Below are 18,976 nucleotides of genomic sequence, written 5' to 3'. Positions count from 1 at the left end.
AGTACGAGGCTTCCAGAATTGTCACTGGTTTAACTAGATCTGTTTCTATAGAACGTCTAATAAAGGAAATTGGTTGGGTTTCACTTTCGGATAGACGCAAAATACAAAAGCTCGTCGTTGTTTATAAAGCTAGAAATGGCCTGTTGCCTGAATACTTAGCAAATATATTCCCCCCAATGATATCCGAGACAACCCATTATCCTTTGAGAAATAATACCAATTATACAACATTAGCAAGGCGTACTCAGTTGTTTAATACATCATTTTTACCGTCTTCTACTGAATTATGGAATAATCTTGAGTTGGAAATAAGAACTTCTCTTTCTTTAAATATTTTCAAATCAAAATTAAAGCAAAAATATAAAGCGACAGAGGTACCAAAACATTTTCTCTATGGTCAAAGGAATTTTTCGGTATTACATGCTCGTCTGAGAAACAAATGCAGTAATTCAAATGATGACTTGTTCAGAAATCACCTAAGAGAAGACTCTTACTGTCACTGTGGTTCGAATATTGAAAGCGCTAAACATTATATTTCCACTGTAAGCTTTTTAAGGAACAGAGAATTACTCTATTCCGCGAAACAAGACCATATCATCCACCGAATATTAACCTTGTACTATCTGGCCGCGAAAACCTACGATACGAGGACAACTTAGTTATTTTTGAAGCTGTTCAAAAATTTATCAAACTGACAATTTGAAAACGTTTTAATACAGAATGATTGAACTTATCTCAATACAACACAAATTAAGTGTTCAGAGTACTTATAACAACAAACCCTGTAGCTCATTGATTTTAATACTTTATTAATAATATTAATACTTGGTGGAATTCAGTAACTTGGGCACGGGCCCGTGGATAGTGACCGGTAGGGATCTCAGTACCTTTGCCTCAGTATACCAGTAATTTTACTCTATAAATTTTACATTCTTCAGTTTACATTCTCAAAAATGTACCTTTCAAACTAATATTAAATGACAAATGCATATACATGTAAACTGTCTGTGTCGCCATTCTAGTATTTTTCTGTAATTTTCGCTGCTGGGAAGGGCTTAATGTAATGTTGTTAGAACTTGTTGCCCAACCCATTTGCTTTTGTACTTTTGTAATTCTATATATCAACTTGCATGTATATATGAGGAATAAAATATGGTAAAATAGATGGAGTAAGACGTACACTGTTTTCGGCCGTTTCCACCGCAGTGTAACTTTAGAGCGGAGTATGTGGTAATTCTACTTCAACCGACAAAGGATGTCGAGTAACGTTTTCATTCCTACTAATAACTGCTGAAGTATCAGAAGACGTCTGATGAAGTGCTGATGATCAACTGGCGAAAGTATATAAAGACTTTGAAACTGTAACGGTGATCAAAATTTCTATTTCCGGCTAACTACAACCGAAAGTATCCAAAAAAACGTGTAAAGATGTTACGCTGATCAAACATTCTATGACCTGCTTACAACTGTCGAAAGTATCCAATTAAGTGTGAAGACCCTGATCAAAGTTTCTCTTTCCGGCAAACAACTGATGGAAAGAATCCGATGACGTGAAGATATAACGCTGGTCAGAGTTTCTATTTCCGGCTAACAACTGGCGAAAGTATTCAATGACGTGTGAAGATGTAACGTTGATAAAATTTTCTATTTCCGTCTAACAACTGTCGAAAGTATCAAATCAAATGACGAGAAGGTGTAACGCTGATCAAGTTTCTATTTCCAGCTAACAACTGCTGAAAGTATCCAGTGACATGTATACGTATCGCTCACCAAAAGTACTATTTCCGGCTAACAACTGCTTAAAGAATCCAGTGTCGTGAAAATGTAACGGTTATAAAAGTTTCTATGTAAAGGGGAAAAGCCTCAAACTGTCTTTTAAGTGAAAGAATGGACAAATCAAGGCGCAACGCGCCGTGATTATTCATTCTTTCACATAATGGATAGTTTGAGGCTTTTCTCTGACTTAAAACATGATCCTCAAATAAGGTCAATATTGTCGTGATATTATATAATGATTCTAATATTGTGCTCTTTAATGCAAAGACAATTCATTGATTCGTGTCTCTGTGCTAAAAAGGTAAGTCAAACGTAGTTTAAATTAAATTGCATATAAATATCTATTTCAATTAAAAGTGTTTTAAACATTAATGATATTTAGTGTTGATTCTTAGAAAAGTTTCGAACAGATCTCTTTTTGTCATATATATGAATGATTTGAAGAACCTTTACAAAAAGAAAAAATTACCTTGGCCGGCGGATGTATGTATCAATAGTTGTCCATGCTTTGTTTGTGCTGAGTTTGCAGTTTTAAATAACTCAAATAATTTAATAAATGACGCGTCCAGGTGAAGATATTCTAAAATGTATGTATATATATATTTCAAATATTACTGAGCATTGTAATCAAACAATGAAGCAAACATGCCAAGAAAATGCTATTCTACGATAACCATCGGTTTTTTCTCTATAAGTATTAAGTTATGAAAATCAAATCTAACTGAATTTTATTTCTGCTTGATTTAAAAAGTCTACAACAGCGTTTTCTGCATTTTTCTTCTTCAAGAAACTAATGAAAGTACGCATCATTCTAAAGGTCTTCATGGGTAATAGAAGGAAGTTTTTGAAGTCTGAAGACATCATTAAGATCATAGTATATCACAAGCAAATGTACTTTTAAATGGAAATCTCATGAAAATTGCGAAATTATGTTTTACAAAAAATACAAACGTTTTACATGAATTTACATTTTACCTTTATGGTTGGTATGAGACACTCTCAACATCAAACATAGCAAAAATTGCCAAAAAAGAAAGAAAAATTAAATGCGTAAGCAGTAGACTAATAACTGAGTGAATATTTTCATAAAATGACTGATTTATCTATAGAACATTTATAAAAATATGTAATGTACTGAAGAAAATAGATAATAAGCTATGTTACAATGTCTGTATGATATAAAACAGCGTTTTCTTGAAAGTACACATGACATCTTGATGCACGGTGTGTTCGATAGAGCTATTTTGACCTGACACTTATTTAAAATGACAAAAACGGATATGTACATTATGTAGTGATTACAGATCATTTTAAAACAGTATTTGTTAGCTCAACAGAGCACGAAATGCTCAAGGTGAGCTATTGTGACCGATCATTGTCTGGCCCCCGTCGTCCGTCGTCCGTCGCGTATCAACAGAGGGACTTATTGCAAGTTGAAAGTAAAGTAAGGTTCAAAAATGCAGTTTAATAAAAACAAATGCAGATAAAAAATATTGTATAAGTCTCGAACCTTTCAGCCTGGACTAAAACTGATTTAGTGTCCATGCTCACGAGAATCTCCTTTTTTGTACACGTTTTTTTCTGTTTGTGCATGCCCGAAATTGGTAAAAACAAAGGCTTTTTATGCAAGAATAACTTTTTTAAATAAACTGGTATAATATTAATATGTTCTTTTAAAGGTAGTCTGCCGAAAGAAATTCTGACAATGGACAGGCATTCAATAGATTTGTACAAGAAAGCGTTACGTGATGGAAGAGTGTCCGTTCACAATATCCGCGTTATGGTAGTTGGTCCTTCTGGTGTTGGGAAAACAACGTTGACAAAGCGTCTCTTAGGGGAGCCGGTTGATATTACCGAACGAGTCAGTACAGATGGTATAGACGTTCATGTTCATAGGTGTAAGATCTCTCTCAAAGATGGGACGTGGATTTTGCCAAAATCTGGTGAGTGATATATGTTTGAAATGTTTCTACTGAATTCCTACAGTTTATTCTGCTTAGATAAAACACTGGCATTTATTAAAATTGGTAGGGATTTCCTATAGCAAAAGCTTTACAACTCTTCTCTTTGGAAATCTCTAAACCGATTGCGAAATAATCACACACATTTTCCTTGATTAACCATCTAGCAATATCGTCCAGATTGCTCCAAAAGCTATGTGCCTAGCCAAAGTAAGAAGGAAACCGACACCCCCACCTTTTTTAATAAAGTATTTTTACAGTTTGAAGTCATTTCATAGAAATATTTCTTGGAGACATCAACCAAATAAAATCATTTTTTCTGTTTGGTCTTGAAGTGAAATAGACTCTGTTAAAGTCACTAATAAAGGTCCTGAATAAGATTTGTAATTGTCTCAAAACACGCAGATGTTGTTAAGAATATGTTTAAAGTATGTTTATACATCGACCCACTTACAGTTCTACCCTTTAGACAACGTTTTTTCCATACAAATGTACATTTCCGTTTTTCACACTTTTTTTCTTGTACTAGCACAAAGCCCTTTGTCGCAGTTTCCAATATGTTTACTTACATTTTGTAGCTGTTGTTAGGAAAAGATCTGTCAGCCGCAACTTAATAAGAACATATGAATCCATATTTAGAATGGAGTTCTTTTATCAAAGTTAAAGAAAAAACATTCGAAATATATTCATCGACATCTGTAGTGGTAAAATTAATGGTGATATATATATATACTGGCCAATAATACCACTAAGGTAAAATTATATCATTGTTATGCCTTTGTGAATGTGTGCACATATAACTTAACAGGAGAAGGTAGTAAATTGTGAGATGAACTACATCAGATTCGTGGCGGCTATGATCATTGTAAACACAGATACCTAGTATCATACACTTGAAGAACAATAAACTTAACTGATTTCTTTTAGTTGTAAAATTATATTATCCAGGTGAATAGCAAATATTTTCTTCGTATTCACTCGTCTTCCTTTCCTTCACAGGCGCTTGGTAAACTTTGGTCGGATTTTGTTTATTTGGCATATTAATTAAAAGTCTAGAACTCTATTTGATAATTGAAATGGTGAGATTATTGTGATATCCTTGTGTCCGTTTCAACTTGTCATCAATCACGAGCATTTTAAAACTGTTAACCGTTTACACTAGTTTAATAAAAATGTATGTTGATAACACCATCTGTGCAGTATGAAAGGAAGAATTTCTAGAGACCGGTTTCTATCACTGAATTATCAACAAAAATGAGGTAAAAGGCAATGAGGGATTACTGTCAACATAATACACATTGATCGTGATACGTTCACTGAGAACTTTGCAACACTCTGTTTATGCAGTTTCATACCAGGCTATTTTTTCATTAGAAAAAATCATTTAGTGAGAAACATTATAACAGGAGTACAGGCATTTATATTAATGTCCCCCGCTGCTTAGGGAGACATATTGTTTTTGCTCATTTGGTCCTGATCATGGAAAACCTTTATCGATCAATGACTTGACCCAGAATATTGAAACTTCATAGGAAGGTTGTCCATGCCTAGCAGATGACCCCTATAGATTTTGGAATTAGTAGGACAAAGGTCAAGGTAACAGGTGCCAAAATATGGAAAACCGTTTCTGAGAGCCATTTGGCCTAGAAGGTTGAAACATTTTCATACGGTGATTGTACTTGCAGAGTAGATGACCTCTGTTGATTTTATAGTCAGTAGGTTTAAAGGTTAAGATCACAGGGCCAGAAGACGGAAAACATTTTCCGACCATTACCTTGAAAACTATTTGACCCAGAACCTTCAAACTTCATTGGGTAATAGGACTTATAGAATAGATGACCCCTATTGTTCTTAGGGTCACTCCATCAGAGCTCAAGGTCACAGGGGCCTGAACATTGAAAACTGTCGCTAATCAATAACGCGGGAACCACTACACTCGGGACCTTGAACCTTCATGGGAGGATTAGACGCACGAAGTTTAAGACCCTATTGATTTTGGAGTCTCTCGGTCTGACGTCAAGGTAGCAGGGGCAAGAACATGAAAAATTGTTTCCAATCCAATACATGAGAACCACTCTACCTAGAACGTTGAAACTTCATACGTTAGAATGATCGGACATACTAAATAGATGAGCATGTAGATTTTATGTTCACTCGGTTGAAGCTCATTGTCACAGGGGTCAGAACATGGAAAACCAATTCTGATTCATTTCTGAGAACCACATGACCCAGAACATTGAAACCGCACGTGGTGATGAGACATGCAGAGAAAATAACCCCTCTTGACTTTGAGGTCACTCGGACAAAGGTTAAAGTCAGAGGGTTCAGAACATGGAAAGTTTTTTTTCGATCAATCACTTGAAAAACTCTTGACTCAGAACTTTGAAACTTCCTGGATTATTGAACATGCCAAGCAAATGATCCCTGATGATCTTGGGGTCAGTAAGTCAAATGTCAAACTCACAGGACTCTGAGGCATGAAAACTTTTTCTATAACTTGAGATCCACTTGACCCAATACCTTGACACTTCCTAAGATGATTGAACTAATTTATTGGAATGTCCTTCCCCCCTGCCCTGCAAAATTATTTCATTATAGATGACCCAGATGATCAATATTGTATTTCAATCGCCTAGTCAACCATCAGGGCCACTTTGACTTTGGCTCCTGACCCCTATTGAATTCTTGCCTAAGACTAGCTTTTTGGGGAGACATGTGCTTTTGTACAAAAGCATCTTCTAGTTGATTTATTTAAAACCAAGGTTCAATAAATTGCAAACCCACTTAGATAAATAAAAAAGTTTTCCTTTAAGTTTTTACCATTCCGTTGTGAATACCGGATTAAAGTTTTTTGATACTTACCGTGCATAGAGTTTGTATAGAAGTACCATCTTCCGGTTAGGGAGTGCTCGCAATTCACTGAAAGAGGTGCAGTTTTGTCATTTTAGCGTTTGATAGAGCAGTATAACTTATTACATTTTTGACTTTTTTTCAAATTTGCAGAAAATGAATAAAAAAGCTTATATCAATCTTATTTTGTCATAATCTACAAATAATTGTTACAAATAGTTTTTGCATCATTTGCATAAAAAGTGATTATAAGTTTAAAAGTGACTTCAATGCCCATTGGGCAGGGTGTAATTGTTGTATAATTTTGTATTGTCATGTTATATGTAAATTATGCACAGATCACTATAATAAAAGAATTACTTACTTATAAGTGATAAAGAAATGTTTGGTTATTACGTCCATAAATGATGACGATAACCGCAAGTCAAAATTTTGGATAGAATTCATCATCTATTAAGACTTCGACTTGGGGGCCGGAGGTCATATTATTTATTTTGTGTCCTCTCTATGTAACTGCTAATAGGATTTTCATCAGACTGAAAATGTTTGCTACATAATCAAGCCGAGGTAAATAGCGTACTGCAAATGGAACTTGGTCCGAGATAAAGATCATAATTGAAGGTCAAAGGTCAAATAGATTTCTTGATTGTCCGCTTCCAATCCGAACGTTTACACCGCCTAACGAATTGTCATGAAAGATACGTCAGTTAGTTGCCTCACAAAGACGACGTACATCCCGGCATCAAAATCGTGTCTTTAAGCATTAATCGTTTTATTAGTTTATACTTCTCTGGCGCTGTCATAAGTTGTATAAAGTTTGACATTGAGATTTATATCGGGAGGGAATTCTGATGTCACGATGTCATGTAAGGAAAAAATAAAGTCTAAATTCTTTAAACGTATCTAAGGCTCGTAACAAGTGATGTTTATAAACAGAACGGTTATAGTATTAAAAACTTGTATTTGTAAGAACAAGATCAAAGAAAGATCAGTTATATTTCCAATGGTAAATCTACAAGATTAATATGCAGTCTTATATATTTATATTTTATTTTAAATTAGGTAAATCATAACAGTTTCGTGCTGCATTATATATGCACAGATGTCAGAATCATATATTTTCATAAATTGATCATTGTTGTTTTTTTTAACGAAAAGACAACGATCTATAATTGAGTGTAATTTCCCCATTTCTAGTTCGGATACCGATAATGCGCATGAACAACCTCACGCTGAAATAGAAGACAGCGCAGAAGCTGAAATTATTTCGGAAATTCAAACAGATATTTCATACAGCTTATTTTGAGAACTAATTTAATTGAAACAGAAATCAAAACAAGCATTTTTAGAAAAGTAAATACCATCGACTATGTACATATTTTTTATATTGTAGAAAAAACTGTTTTATGTCTTGTCTTAAATGTACACATGTATTCCTGTTCTGTTAAATGACAAATTACTGTTGCTATCCAAATGGACAGTAAATGTTAAAGATTTTTGAGCAATTCGATCTTACAACACATACTAAAATGACACATATCAAGCGTTATCACTTCAGCTTGGTTTTCTTGAATAATGAAAATTTCTCTGATGTGATCTTAAGGTATCCGATCCACAAATAAGCAAGTTCTATATAACAGTGCTATATAAATATATCAAATATTGATGCCTGGTAACCTCATATAATTTTGGTATCACTTGAAAGTATAATTATCATCCACTGAAAAAGAAAATATAAATTACATGATAAAAATATATTATAGAATTTTTATTTTTTTTACTTTATAGTCTTCAATGATACTTCAACAGAAATCCAGTTGTTACAGTGTAAGATTTATCATTTTGCGGTCATAAAACAGGACTGTAATTATTCTTGCATATTATTTATGGTCATCTTATTTATTAATTCTTGTTCAGTAGGCACAACTCTTTCAAATAACACCAGGCATCGAAATTTACCTATTTGTGGATCGGATACCTTAAGGTAAAAACGGCATCGTCTTCGAAAACCGGTGCTAGATAAGTCTTCACATTGATTCATATATGTAACCTATACATTATCAAAAAATGGCTGTTGGTTAATAAAATATTTCTTTTATTTATTGAATCAGTGGATGAGGCGTATACACAGGACCTGAGGCATTTGAAGGTAAACATTTCTGTCTTACGTTTTTATATAGCTTAAAACTGTAAAACAGAGACATATGGTGGTTTTAAATATATTCGCTATTCCATAGTAACTATTGTGAATAGGAAATGTCAGATTTATTTTTGCTGACAGAGGAAAGGAAGTTTTAATGTATCAATAAATGATTAAATTTATTAAATACTATATTTCAGTACCGGTATATAGGGCATTTTCCATTCCACAATAAGCTATATTAGGTAAATTATTCGCATTATCATTCGATCTCTAGAATTTAAATCAGGGGTTTAGCTTTGTAAAAAATAATTTCAATTTTGCTTTGATTTTTGAGGTTCCCAATGTTTGACGTCTACATGCATCATTGTTCCTTATGTACTCTAATTCTTGTGTGAAAACATTAAGGCATAAGTCACAGAACGTTCCCTATGTATTTTTTTTAAAAAAAAACCTTGTCGTTAAACAAACAAAACAAAGTGTAAAGTTATGTAAAAGAAGTGTTCACAGGGTAAGACAGTATAAAAGTATATAGCACATTTTCCATGACAACAATTAAAAATTAGATATCATTTAAAGTCTTATAAACTTCAGATCTGCTTATTCGAAGTTATTTTAACTCATTTGTCACGTAGTGACAGGGTGAACTTTTGTGATCGCATTTTGTCCGTCGTCAGTCCGTCATCCGTTCACAATTTCTTGTGAACACGATAGAGACCACATTTTGCAATCAATTTTAATCAAACTTGCACACAAGTTGTATTGGCATAATATTTCGAATTCGTTCGAAAACTGGCAAGATTCCATCATGGATTTCAGAGTTATGGCCCCTTAAAGGGTCAAAATTTGATATTATTGGCTTGTGAACACGATAAAGACCACATTTTGCAATCAACTTCAATCAAACTTGCACACAACTTGTATTGGCATTATATCTGGGTTCCTTTCAAAAACTGGGTAGATCCCATCATGGGTTCCAGAGTTATGACCCCTTAAAGGGCCAAATGGTGCTGTTTAGCAGCCCTAAAGAAACTGCGTTTATGGTTTGAATTGATACAAACTTGCAAAATTTCTTTAACAATAGAAACTCCTTGATTCCATGATGAATCTGTTAGATGCATTCATAGATTCCGAAGTTACGGCCCCTGATTGACCCCTGAAAGAGCCAAAATTTATTAACTTTTACCTTGTGAACACGAAACATGTAGTTTAGCCAAACTTACATACAACTTAAGTCACCAAAAGATTTCGGTTCCTTACGAAAACCGGCTAGATTCCATCATGAGTTTTAGAGTTACTGCCCCTTTCAAAATTTTCTTTCAGCCATTAACAAGTTTCATCCATGCTTTGATTTGATACAAACTTACAAAGAATGATTATCTTGATGATCACTAGGCCTGGATCGAAACAACTTAAAGGCCACATTTATGATCCTATCTTCGTAAAACTTAGTTAGAATGTTTATCTTGATGATTTCTAGGTCAAGTTTAAAACTGGGTTAAATGGAGTCAAGAACTAGGTCACCCGGTCTAATCAAAAGAAAAGCTTGTTAACACCCTTGAAGCCACATTTATGATCCTATCTTCATGACACTTGGTCAGAATGTTTACCGTGATGATTCCTAGGCCAAGTTTGAAACTGGGTCATATGGGGTAAAAAAGTAGGTCACCCGGTCAAATCAGAGGAAAAGCTTGTTAACAATCTTGTTCATTTTATGTGTATGAAACTTGGTCAGAATGTTTGTCTGCATGAAATATCAAATGAATTTTTATCTGGGTCATGTGGGGTCAAAAACTGGTTCACCAGGTCGAATCAAAGAATAAGCTTGATTACACCATAGGGACCACATTTTTGATTCTATCTTCATAAATCTTGGTCAGAATATTTGGTATCTTGAAATCTTGAATGATTTTAAATCTGGATCACTTGGTGTCAAAAACTAGGTCACTAGGTCAAATCAAAGGAAACGCTTGCATACACTCTAGAGGCCATTTTTTTGCTCCAATCTTCCCGAAACTTTTTGAGAATGTTTGTTTTCATGAAAGTTTGGACAAATTTTAATCTGGTCTTGTTGGGTAAAGTACTAGGTCAGATCATAGAAAATGCTTGTTTACACTCTAGAGTCCACGATTTTTGGTCCGATCTAAATGAAAATTGATCAGAATATTTGTTTCCATGAAATCACCAGGTTAAACATGTTTACACTGTTATGTTGTGTTACTGAGGTGAGCGACCTAGGGCCATTTTGGCCCTCTTGTTAGTATTTCATGACTAACAATGCATTTAATACCCTCTTAAGACTACAGGGATTATTTTAATCCAGTTTGCGTCCACACACTATGTGTATAAGAATGTGTATTATTTGAAAGTCAAATGGATTAAAAACAAAACATGTACCGTAAAACTACCTCCTCTGAATGTACAGTTATTTAACTAGTATGAATACAAAAGTGGAATATTACGTTTTTAGAAGTAATAAATGCTTTTCCCACTAAATTTGACATTTTTGCAGGAGAATACCTGGAGAATACCACATGGTTATCTTTAGTGTTTATGAACAATGGATGCAATGGCTGTGAATTTTATATCTCCTTCGTATATCTGCACGCCTGCCTCTTTGTTTGTTATCTTTTATGTTTATTACAAATCATTCCCTAAAACAGCCATGTTTCTACAGTTATCTTTACTTCCCTTAATGCAACAATGCTTATAAATATTCATGACCCCTAAATGTATATACCTAAAACCAAATTCCACTGCCTAGTGTGAATGCTAACGAGATGACTCTTTTATCTTAACCATTAATTAGAGCCGTCACTAGAATAATACGGATGTATAGTCTGAACATGGTATGAGTGTGTCACCGAAAGCGTCTGTAGAAGTCCTAAAAGAAGCATGACGGCCTCGCTTATGTCATGTATAGTTCCAGTGAATCATATGGCAGATTATGTACTTCAGTAACTTGACAGCATGCAATTTAATATGTAGTGTCAATTCGAGAACACTTTACTGACAAATAACTTAATCATATGTTTTTTTGGTTAAACCACAAGCTTTAAGCTATAAAATTCAGTCTTCTCATTTTGCATGGAGTTCTTTTTTTTTGGTAATTTGTAAAGATCTTAGATTTTGCTTTGCTTTGTATTATTGATTTACCATATATGCAGGTTTCTAGTTTGTGTACGAATGCAAGAAATATTGTGAGTTTCCAGAATTTTAATACCGCCATATATTTTATCAAAACAGGTAAGGTCAATGTGCCCTTTAATTAAAGCCAATAATTGAAGCTACTATAATGGCCTGGAATAAGATAAATATTTCCCCTCAAAACACGCTAATGTCGTCAAATACATATCTAAATAGTTGTCATGCTCACTGCGCGAAAGTATAATGAATTAAATCATTTAAATTGCGGGTAAAATAATGTCAGATTATTAGTCCCCTACTGGTTGAAAACCAGTTTCGGGGACTATAGGAATGCGCTTTTCCGTCATTCCGTCCGTCCGTCCGTCTGTCCGTCCGTCCGTCCGTAATTTCGTGTCCGGTCCATAACTCTGTCATCCATGAAGGGATTTTAATATTACTTGGCACAAATGTTTCCCATGATGAGACGACGTATCATACGCAAAACCCGGACCCCTAGCTCAAAGGTCAAGGTCACAGTTGGAGGTCAAAGGTCAACAGGGCTTTTTTCCTGTCCGGTCCATAACTCTCCCATCCATGAAGGGATTTTAATATTACTTGACACAAATGTTCCCCATGATGAGACGACGTGTCATGCGCAAAACCTAGACACCTAGCTTAAAGGTCAAGGTCACAATTTGAGGTCAAAGGTCAACAGGGCTTTTTTCCTGTCCGGTCCATAACTCTGCCGTCCATGAAGGGATTTTAATATTACTTGGCACAAATGTTCCTCATAATAAGACGATGTGTCATGCACAACTTTCAGACCCCTAGCTCAAAGGTCAAGGTCACACTTAGCAGTCAAATGTTAACATAGCATGAACATGGTCTGTTTTGTGTCCGGTCCATAACTCTGACATTCATTAAGGGATTTTAATATTACTTGGCACAAATGTTCCCCATGATGAGACGACGTGTCGTGCGCAAATCCCGGACCCTTAGCTCAAAGGTCAAGGTCACAATTGGAGGTCAAAGGTCAATATTTTTTTTCCTGTCCGATCCAGAACTCTGTCATCCATCAAGGGATTACAATATCACTTGGCATAATTGTTCCCCATGATGAGATGACATGTCTTGCGCAACACCCAGTACCCTAGCTTAAAGGTCAAGGTCACACTTTGAGATCAAAGGTCAGTAGGATTTTTTTCCTGTCCAGTCTTAAACTTTGTCATGCAAAACAGGATTTAGATATCAGTTGGCACAAATATTCCCCTGGATGAGACAACATGTCATGCGCAAAACCCAAGCCCAGGGTCTAATGTCAAGGTCACACTTAGAGACCAAAGGTCAGACACAAGAATGACTTTGTCTGGAGCATTTCTTCTTCATGCATGGAGGGATTTTGATGTAACTTGGCACAAATGTTCACCAACATAAGACGGATTGTCATGCGCAAAAACCATGTCCCTAGGTCTCAGGTCAAGGTCATATTTAGAGGTCAAAGGTCAAATTCAAGAATGACTTTGTACGGAGCATTTCTTCTTCATGCATTGAGGGATTTTGAAGTAACTTGGATCAAATGTTCACCACCATGAGGCACCCTTGTTTTTAGAATTACGTCCCTTTGTTTTACTATAAATAGATTTTATTGTAACTTTTTTATTATTGGCCGTAGAGAAAAATCGAGACCACTTTTCTGTGGTACAACATGCATGTTACATCCATTTTTTAGGTGTATTTTGACCTATCTCTACCTGGTAAAGAGTGTCTTGTGGACTTATAAATTATAGATTTTTTTTTTTTTTTTTAAGATTAATTTCCCTTTGTTGGTACTACAAATAACTTATATGATAACTTTTTTTATAATCGGCAAAAACATTTCAATATGAAAACAACTGTGGGTTTTTATATATGCACATTTTAATCCAGGTGTGTTGTTATAACATATTGTATATAATAGTACAATATTGTTTATAAATCATTGACAGATATCAGTTCATGATGTTATACTGCAGTAGAGAAAATTAGGTGCCTCCCAGTAGGGGACTTTGTATTGCATGGCAATACTTCATTCACTTGTTTAATCTGTTGTTTATATCAAAAATGACCTTTTTTTTCAACTGAAAATGCTTTAACACCTTCTGTCATGAACAGCTTTAAAACCTTCGCTAAACTCTCAGGTTTGGTCTAATGTTTCTAATGTCATTTTTGTGCCGTCAAAGCAAAAACTTGAAAATGTTTAAATAACTTTTAGTGAACTGCTTAAAGGATGTTCACTAAACTTAGGCTGAGCAAGGATTAATAGCGAAATCCTTCCAGATGTGAATGACTTAGGACCATAAGGGCCTCTGTTCTTAAACGAGAATCATTTAGATGTCATATGGTCAAGGTCACAGTTACTAATTTTATGTTTACTTGGGTCATGAAAAAGTGGTATTTGGTTTAAAACTTCGGTTAGGATGAACCTATTGTCACCAGAAATGAGAGGGAATAAAAAAAACAGAACGATTTCCGCTTGATAATTCTAACGAGGAAGGGGAGTGCGCAATGGAACTTGGTATGTAGGTAGCTTAACGATAGAAAGGTAGGAAGTTTATCATTATGGCCTCTAGGGTCACAGCCCTGTTACCTAAAATAGAAAAATGTTTCGAAAACCTCATATTTGTTAAGATGAAAACTTTCAACAAATGATTGAAACTTCCTGCGAGATTGTATGTATAATTTTGCAGGAACTTACTTTAGGTGGCATTTTGCCAAATTATCATGGTGATTCTTAAAACAATTTGTTACCAAACACGGCTCTCTTGAGCTTATTTTCTTCCTTACATGAACATTAAATGTTAAAAAATGTTCTCTGAAACTTCAATTCGAAAAAAAAACTAACTAGAAATTCTATTGGGTACCCTTCACCAAAGCTATGCACGCTGTCACGATTTATTTCGTTAAGAACAAGGCGACCATGTTTAAGCTGTCAAATGCACTTGAGCTAAAGGAGAGTAAGGGCTCTGTTTGTTAATTAGTTAGAGTATAGGTCACTGGTATGGCATAGGAGAACTGTCAGTCATATTGATACAATGTCAAGAGCAAATCCGTTAATTCTTTCAAATATTGTTACAATTATAACATGGAACACACACCAAACTGATACAATGTATGAGAACATGTTAAGCAGTATGTGTACTGTGGAATCTACATTCAATTGTTCAATAAAACTTGAACAAGAAATAAATCATTGCAACTTGGTGTAGTGTAGACAGTACATAGTGTCCCCCATTAGTGTCTTTTTTGAGTATGGTATTTTGTTTACATATTTTCATTATATGTGTATGAGATCTATTCATTTTATGCTGGGTTTATTGAAAAATAAACATCACAGAGTGGACAGCAAAACGAATAGAAGTTTAAATTGAATCATATGCTCAAATGCCATGTTTATACAATACAATTTCCAGTTCTTCAATTGGATATATATCACTATAACTAGAGTTGTTCGCAATTAATATTTTCACTTATGATTCATTATTGAAATGTAAAAATATTTGATACTTATAATCAGTTGTGTCATTTTCTTTATTTACTTTTCATGTTTTCCCTCCATTTGAAATTAATGTGTCTTCCAGTTTCAAGAAATATTGCAAAGCACTAATTGCTTGTACAAGTACGGTGCCCCTAAAGTGACATGTTACACACATTTTTTCCACTTTAGGTAATGTGAGAATTTTTTTATTTCGTTTAAACGAAATCATTTCGTTTAAACGGAATAACTATTTCGTTTAAACGAAATCATTTCGTTTTAACGAAATAACTATTTCGTTTAAACGAAATGTAACTTATTTCGTTTAAACGAAATCATTTCGTTTTAACGAAATAGTTATTTCGTTTTAACGAAATGATTTCGTTTATACGAAATCAAAAAAGTCTCTCATTACCTAAGTGGAAAAAAAGTGTGTAACATGTCACTTTAGGGGCACCGTATACAAGAGATTAATTATTGAGTGAGTTATGAACCCCACAATACTTTCTTGCAGTATTTAGACGGGCTTAAGGCTTAGAAAAATATCTGTCTTTTGTTTTCATTGAAAAAAAAGAAACATTTAGATTTGCACTTTGCTTTTTATTGTTTTATTTGTGTCATTTCTGTTATTTCTTTTATTCAAGAGGGGTTTTTGCCAAACCGGTTTCAAATAGTGTAATGTGTTTTTTTTGTCACAACTAAAAAAATTCATACAATGTGTACAGGCTGACAAAGAAAATTTGGGCACAATGTCGTTGTGGGACTTTGCCGGACAGTATGTGTTCTATGCAACCCATCAGGCTTTTTTCTGTCGTCGAGCAGTCTACTTGCTTGTTACAAATATTTCCAAGCACATTGATAATACAATAGATGGCGATCCCTGGCATACTGACTGCAGAGGAGAGGCAGAGTGCAGAATTGCAGGTAAGGGTAATTTGTATAGGTAGTACTTGTGAAACGAAGACACCACAAGAATGTTGTTACAATAAATGAACACTAATTGGTTAAAATTGGTCGATTCATATCACCTTTAACTCTCGTTTTTGTTACGATGTTGTTATTAACAAAATATAGAAGGAAATTCAAATTATTCTTATTCTAATTAGCGGTTATGCGCGTTTTAGAATTGGACAAATTCATTGTATTCTGTGTTCTGTCTACATGTATATCATTTTTTTCACTCGAGTATATGGCAGAAATTTAATCCGATGCATACTTTTAGTTGGAGAGAGAGGGTTAATTAAACTTGGATCTGGTGTTGTACATGTTTCATCCATACACTATATCTTAATACACTTAACAAAATTCCTAATTGTTTAGTTTATATTGTATTACTATTTTGTTAATAATGCATGTAATTACAAGAAATTTCACATCCCGACATTTGAATAGGTACTGCAGCTAATTATTAATTTATTTTTGGCCGACTCAAGGCCAGCGTAACCGCATTAGGCGTTTTGACCAAAATTGCATATATTGCACGTGCAGGGCATGCGCACCATTATGCACTTGTTAGTGACCATATTTGGCATTACTGACGAAAGTCCTACTAGAAAAATACATATCATTGTGAAATTGACACAAGAGAAACGCGCCCGGGCTGTCGGAAAACAAAACTCAAAATCGGTCACTTCAATGAATTGTCCTTGGGTTAAATTTTGCCAAAAGAGCGCGGATGGTAGTTAACCAACGATTGAAGGTTCTTGTAAACGGAAATAAGGTTAAAAATGGAAATAACCATCAAAGTAACAGCTACAAACAAATTATATCAAAATTCTTTTAAAAATTGCAAAAATAATTACACACGTGTCGTAAATGTGTCACGGCTAGCAACATTCCGATAGCTCGATCGCGTTGCTTTTGTGTCAATTTCACCATGATAAGTGTTTTTCTAGTAGGACTTTCGTCAGTAATGGCAAAAGTGTAAATGAACACGTGCTTGTTGGTGCACATGCCCTGCACATGCAAAAATGTTAGTCAAAACGCCTAATGCGGTTACCTCGGCTGTGAGTCGCCAAAAATAAATCAAAAATCACCTGCAGTACATATTCAAATGTCGGTATGTGAAATTTCGTTTGAATACATGCATTATTAACAAAATAGTAATACTATATAAACTCACCAATTAGGAATTTTGTTGAGTGTACAATTAACATTTCGGCATTTCGCATATCGCGAAATTAGACAAGCCATGCAGATCTTAAAGACGATCTAGAAGCCCTTAAATAGTATTATTGAATATTAGATGAAAGGAAATGAATACGTGTAGTACCTACCAACAGTCTGTGTAAAGAACTCTGAAAGCCTGAATTGTCTGAAAACAAGACATTTGACATGTTATTGCTGGCATGAGTCAGTTTTAGGACTGTTAACAGTAGAACTAAGACAGCGTTATGACAACAAACTAAAACAAATGTCTGCCTTGCGTACGAAAGCAGTTATCCTTTTCAGTATAAACAATTTTCGGCGCAGCTATATTTAGCTCTCTTATGCCCGGAAGTCTGCAAGCTTTTGACAGCGGATAAAAACGTTATTTGAACGACAAGCTATTTATAGATTTAGAAATTAACTTTGTAAGGCATCTTTTGATTGGATAATATCGAATCAGAAAACTGAGTGAAATACTTTTGTGTTTTCAGACTTTCATAAGAAGTACTATTTTTCATATTACGTAAATAGCCTAAAATTATCAACACAATTCCTTCTGACTCAAAGCTGATATCTTCGGTGTGTAGAGTTATTATCGCCTTTCCCGTCAATGAAATACTGTTACTTTTTCTAGAACCATTGAACACCATCATTAATCTAATTTGCCTAACTGTACACGTCACGGTATGTACATAATGCAGTTTAAACTAACCTCTTTCGAACTATAAGTTGTGCTAACTAAATAATACGCATGATTGTTTATTATCTGACAGTGTCAAATATGCAATTTTTAATACCGGGTGCATTCTTTTTTTGATTTAACGTCGCACCGACGCATGATACATGTAGGTCACATGGCGACTTTCCAGCTTTAATGGTGGAAGAAGACCCCATGTGCCCCTCCGTGCATTATTTCATCACGAGCGGGTACCTGAGTAGAACCACCGACCTTCCGTAAGCCAGCTGGATGGCTTCCTCACATGAAGAATTCAACGCCCCGAGTGAGGGCTCGAACCCACATCGATGAGGGGCAGGTGATTTGAAGTAAGCGACCTTAACCACTCGGCCACGGAGGTCCCTACCGGGTACTTGGTTGGTAAGTTTAAGCCCCATATAAAGTGATGGCACACCTAAGTAAGTACAATCAATTGAGTTTGAAAATGGCTGTATTGGTATTTAAGCTCGATTTGATAGGTAAATAAATAGAAGTATTTTATTATCATAAAAGTATACACAGAACTTCTTAGTTTTATGTACATGTATATATGATTCGGCCAAACATGCACGGTTTGATTAAACACATTAGTAATACACAGTCCTTACAGAAGAAATAGCATTTTCCAGAACTGGCATAAATTGAATTTTTATTTATGTTATTTAAAGGTAGTTTTTTGGTGATATTGTAAATTGAAATTAAATTTTCACTATTACTTTTTGTAACGACTAGTTACAGCAACACTTTAT

General features: G+C 34.7%; 2 protein-coding genes across 3 annotated transcripts in view; one reads left to right on the top strand and one right to left on the bottom strand.

The window, feature by feature from the left end:
* Nucleotides 1–18,976, bottom strand: part of LOC128548550 (uncharacterized) — a 351,915-nt gene that overhangs the window by 285,439 nt on the left and 47,500 nt on the right. The gene's annotated exons all lie outside the window — the stretch shown is intronic.
* LOC128548551 (probable serine/threonine-protein kinase pats1) overlaps nt 3,459–18,976 on the top strand; it is a 53,620-nt gene continuing 38,102 nt past the window's right edge. Inside the window, exons 1-3 of the mRNA XM_053523740.1 lie at nt 3,459–3,719; nt 8,699–8,736; nt 16,090–16,288. Of these exons, the coding sequence (XP_053379715.1) occupies nt 3,482–3,719; nt 8,699–8,736; nt 16,090–16,288 (475 nt within the window). The 5' untranslated portion in view covers nt 3,459–3,481. The remainder of the gene's footprint in view (nt 3,720–8,698; nt 8,737–16,089; nt 16,289–18,976) is intronic.

The sequence above is a fragment of the Mercenaria mercenaria genome, chromosome 14 (assembly GCF_021730395.1).
Source record: "Mercenaria mercenaria strain notata chromosome 14, MADL_Memer_1, whole genome shotgun sequence".
NCBI lineage: Eukaryota > Metazoa > Mollusca > Bivalvia > Venerida > Veneridae > Mercenaria > Mercenaria mercenaria.
This window is presented reverse-complemented; position numbering and strand designations above follow the sequence as displayed.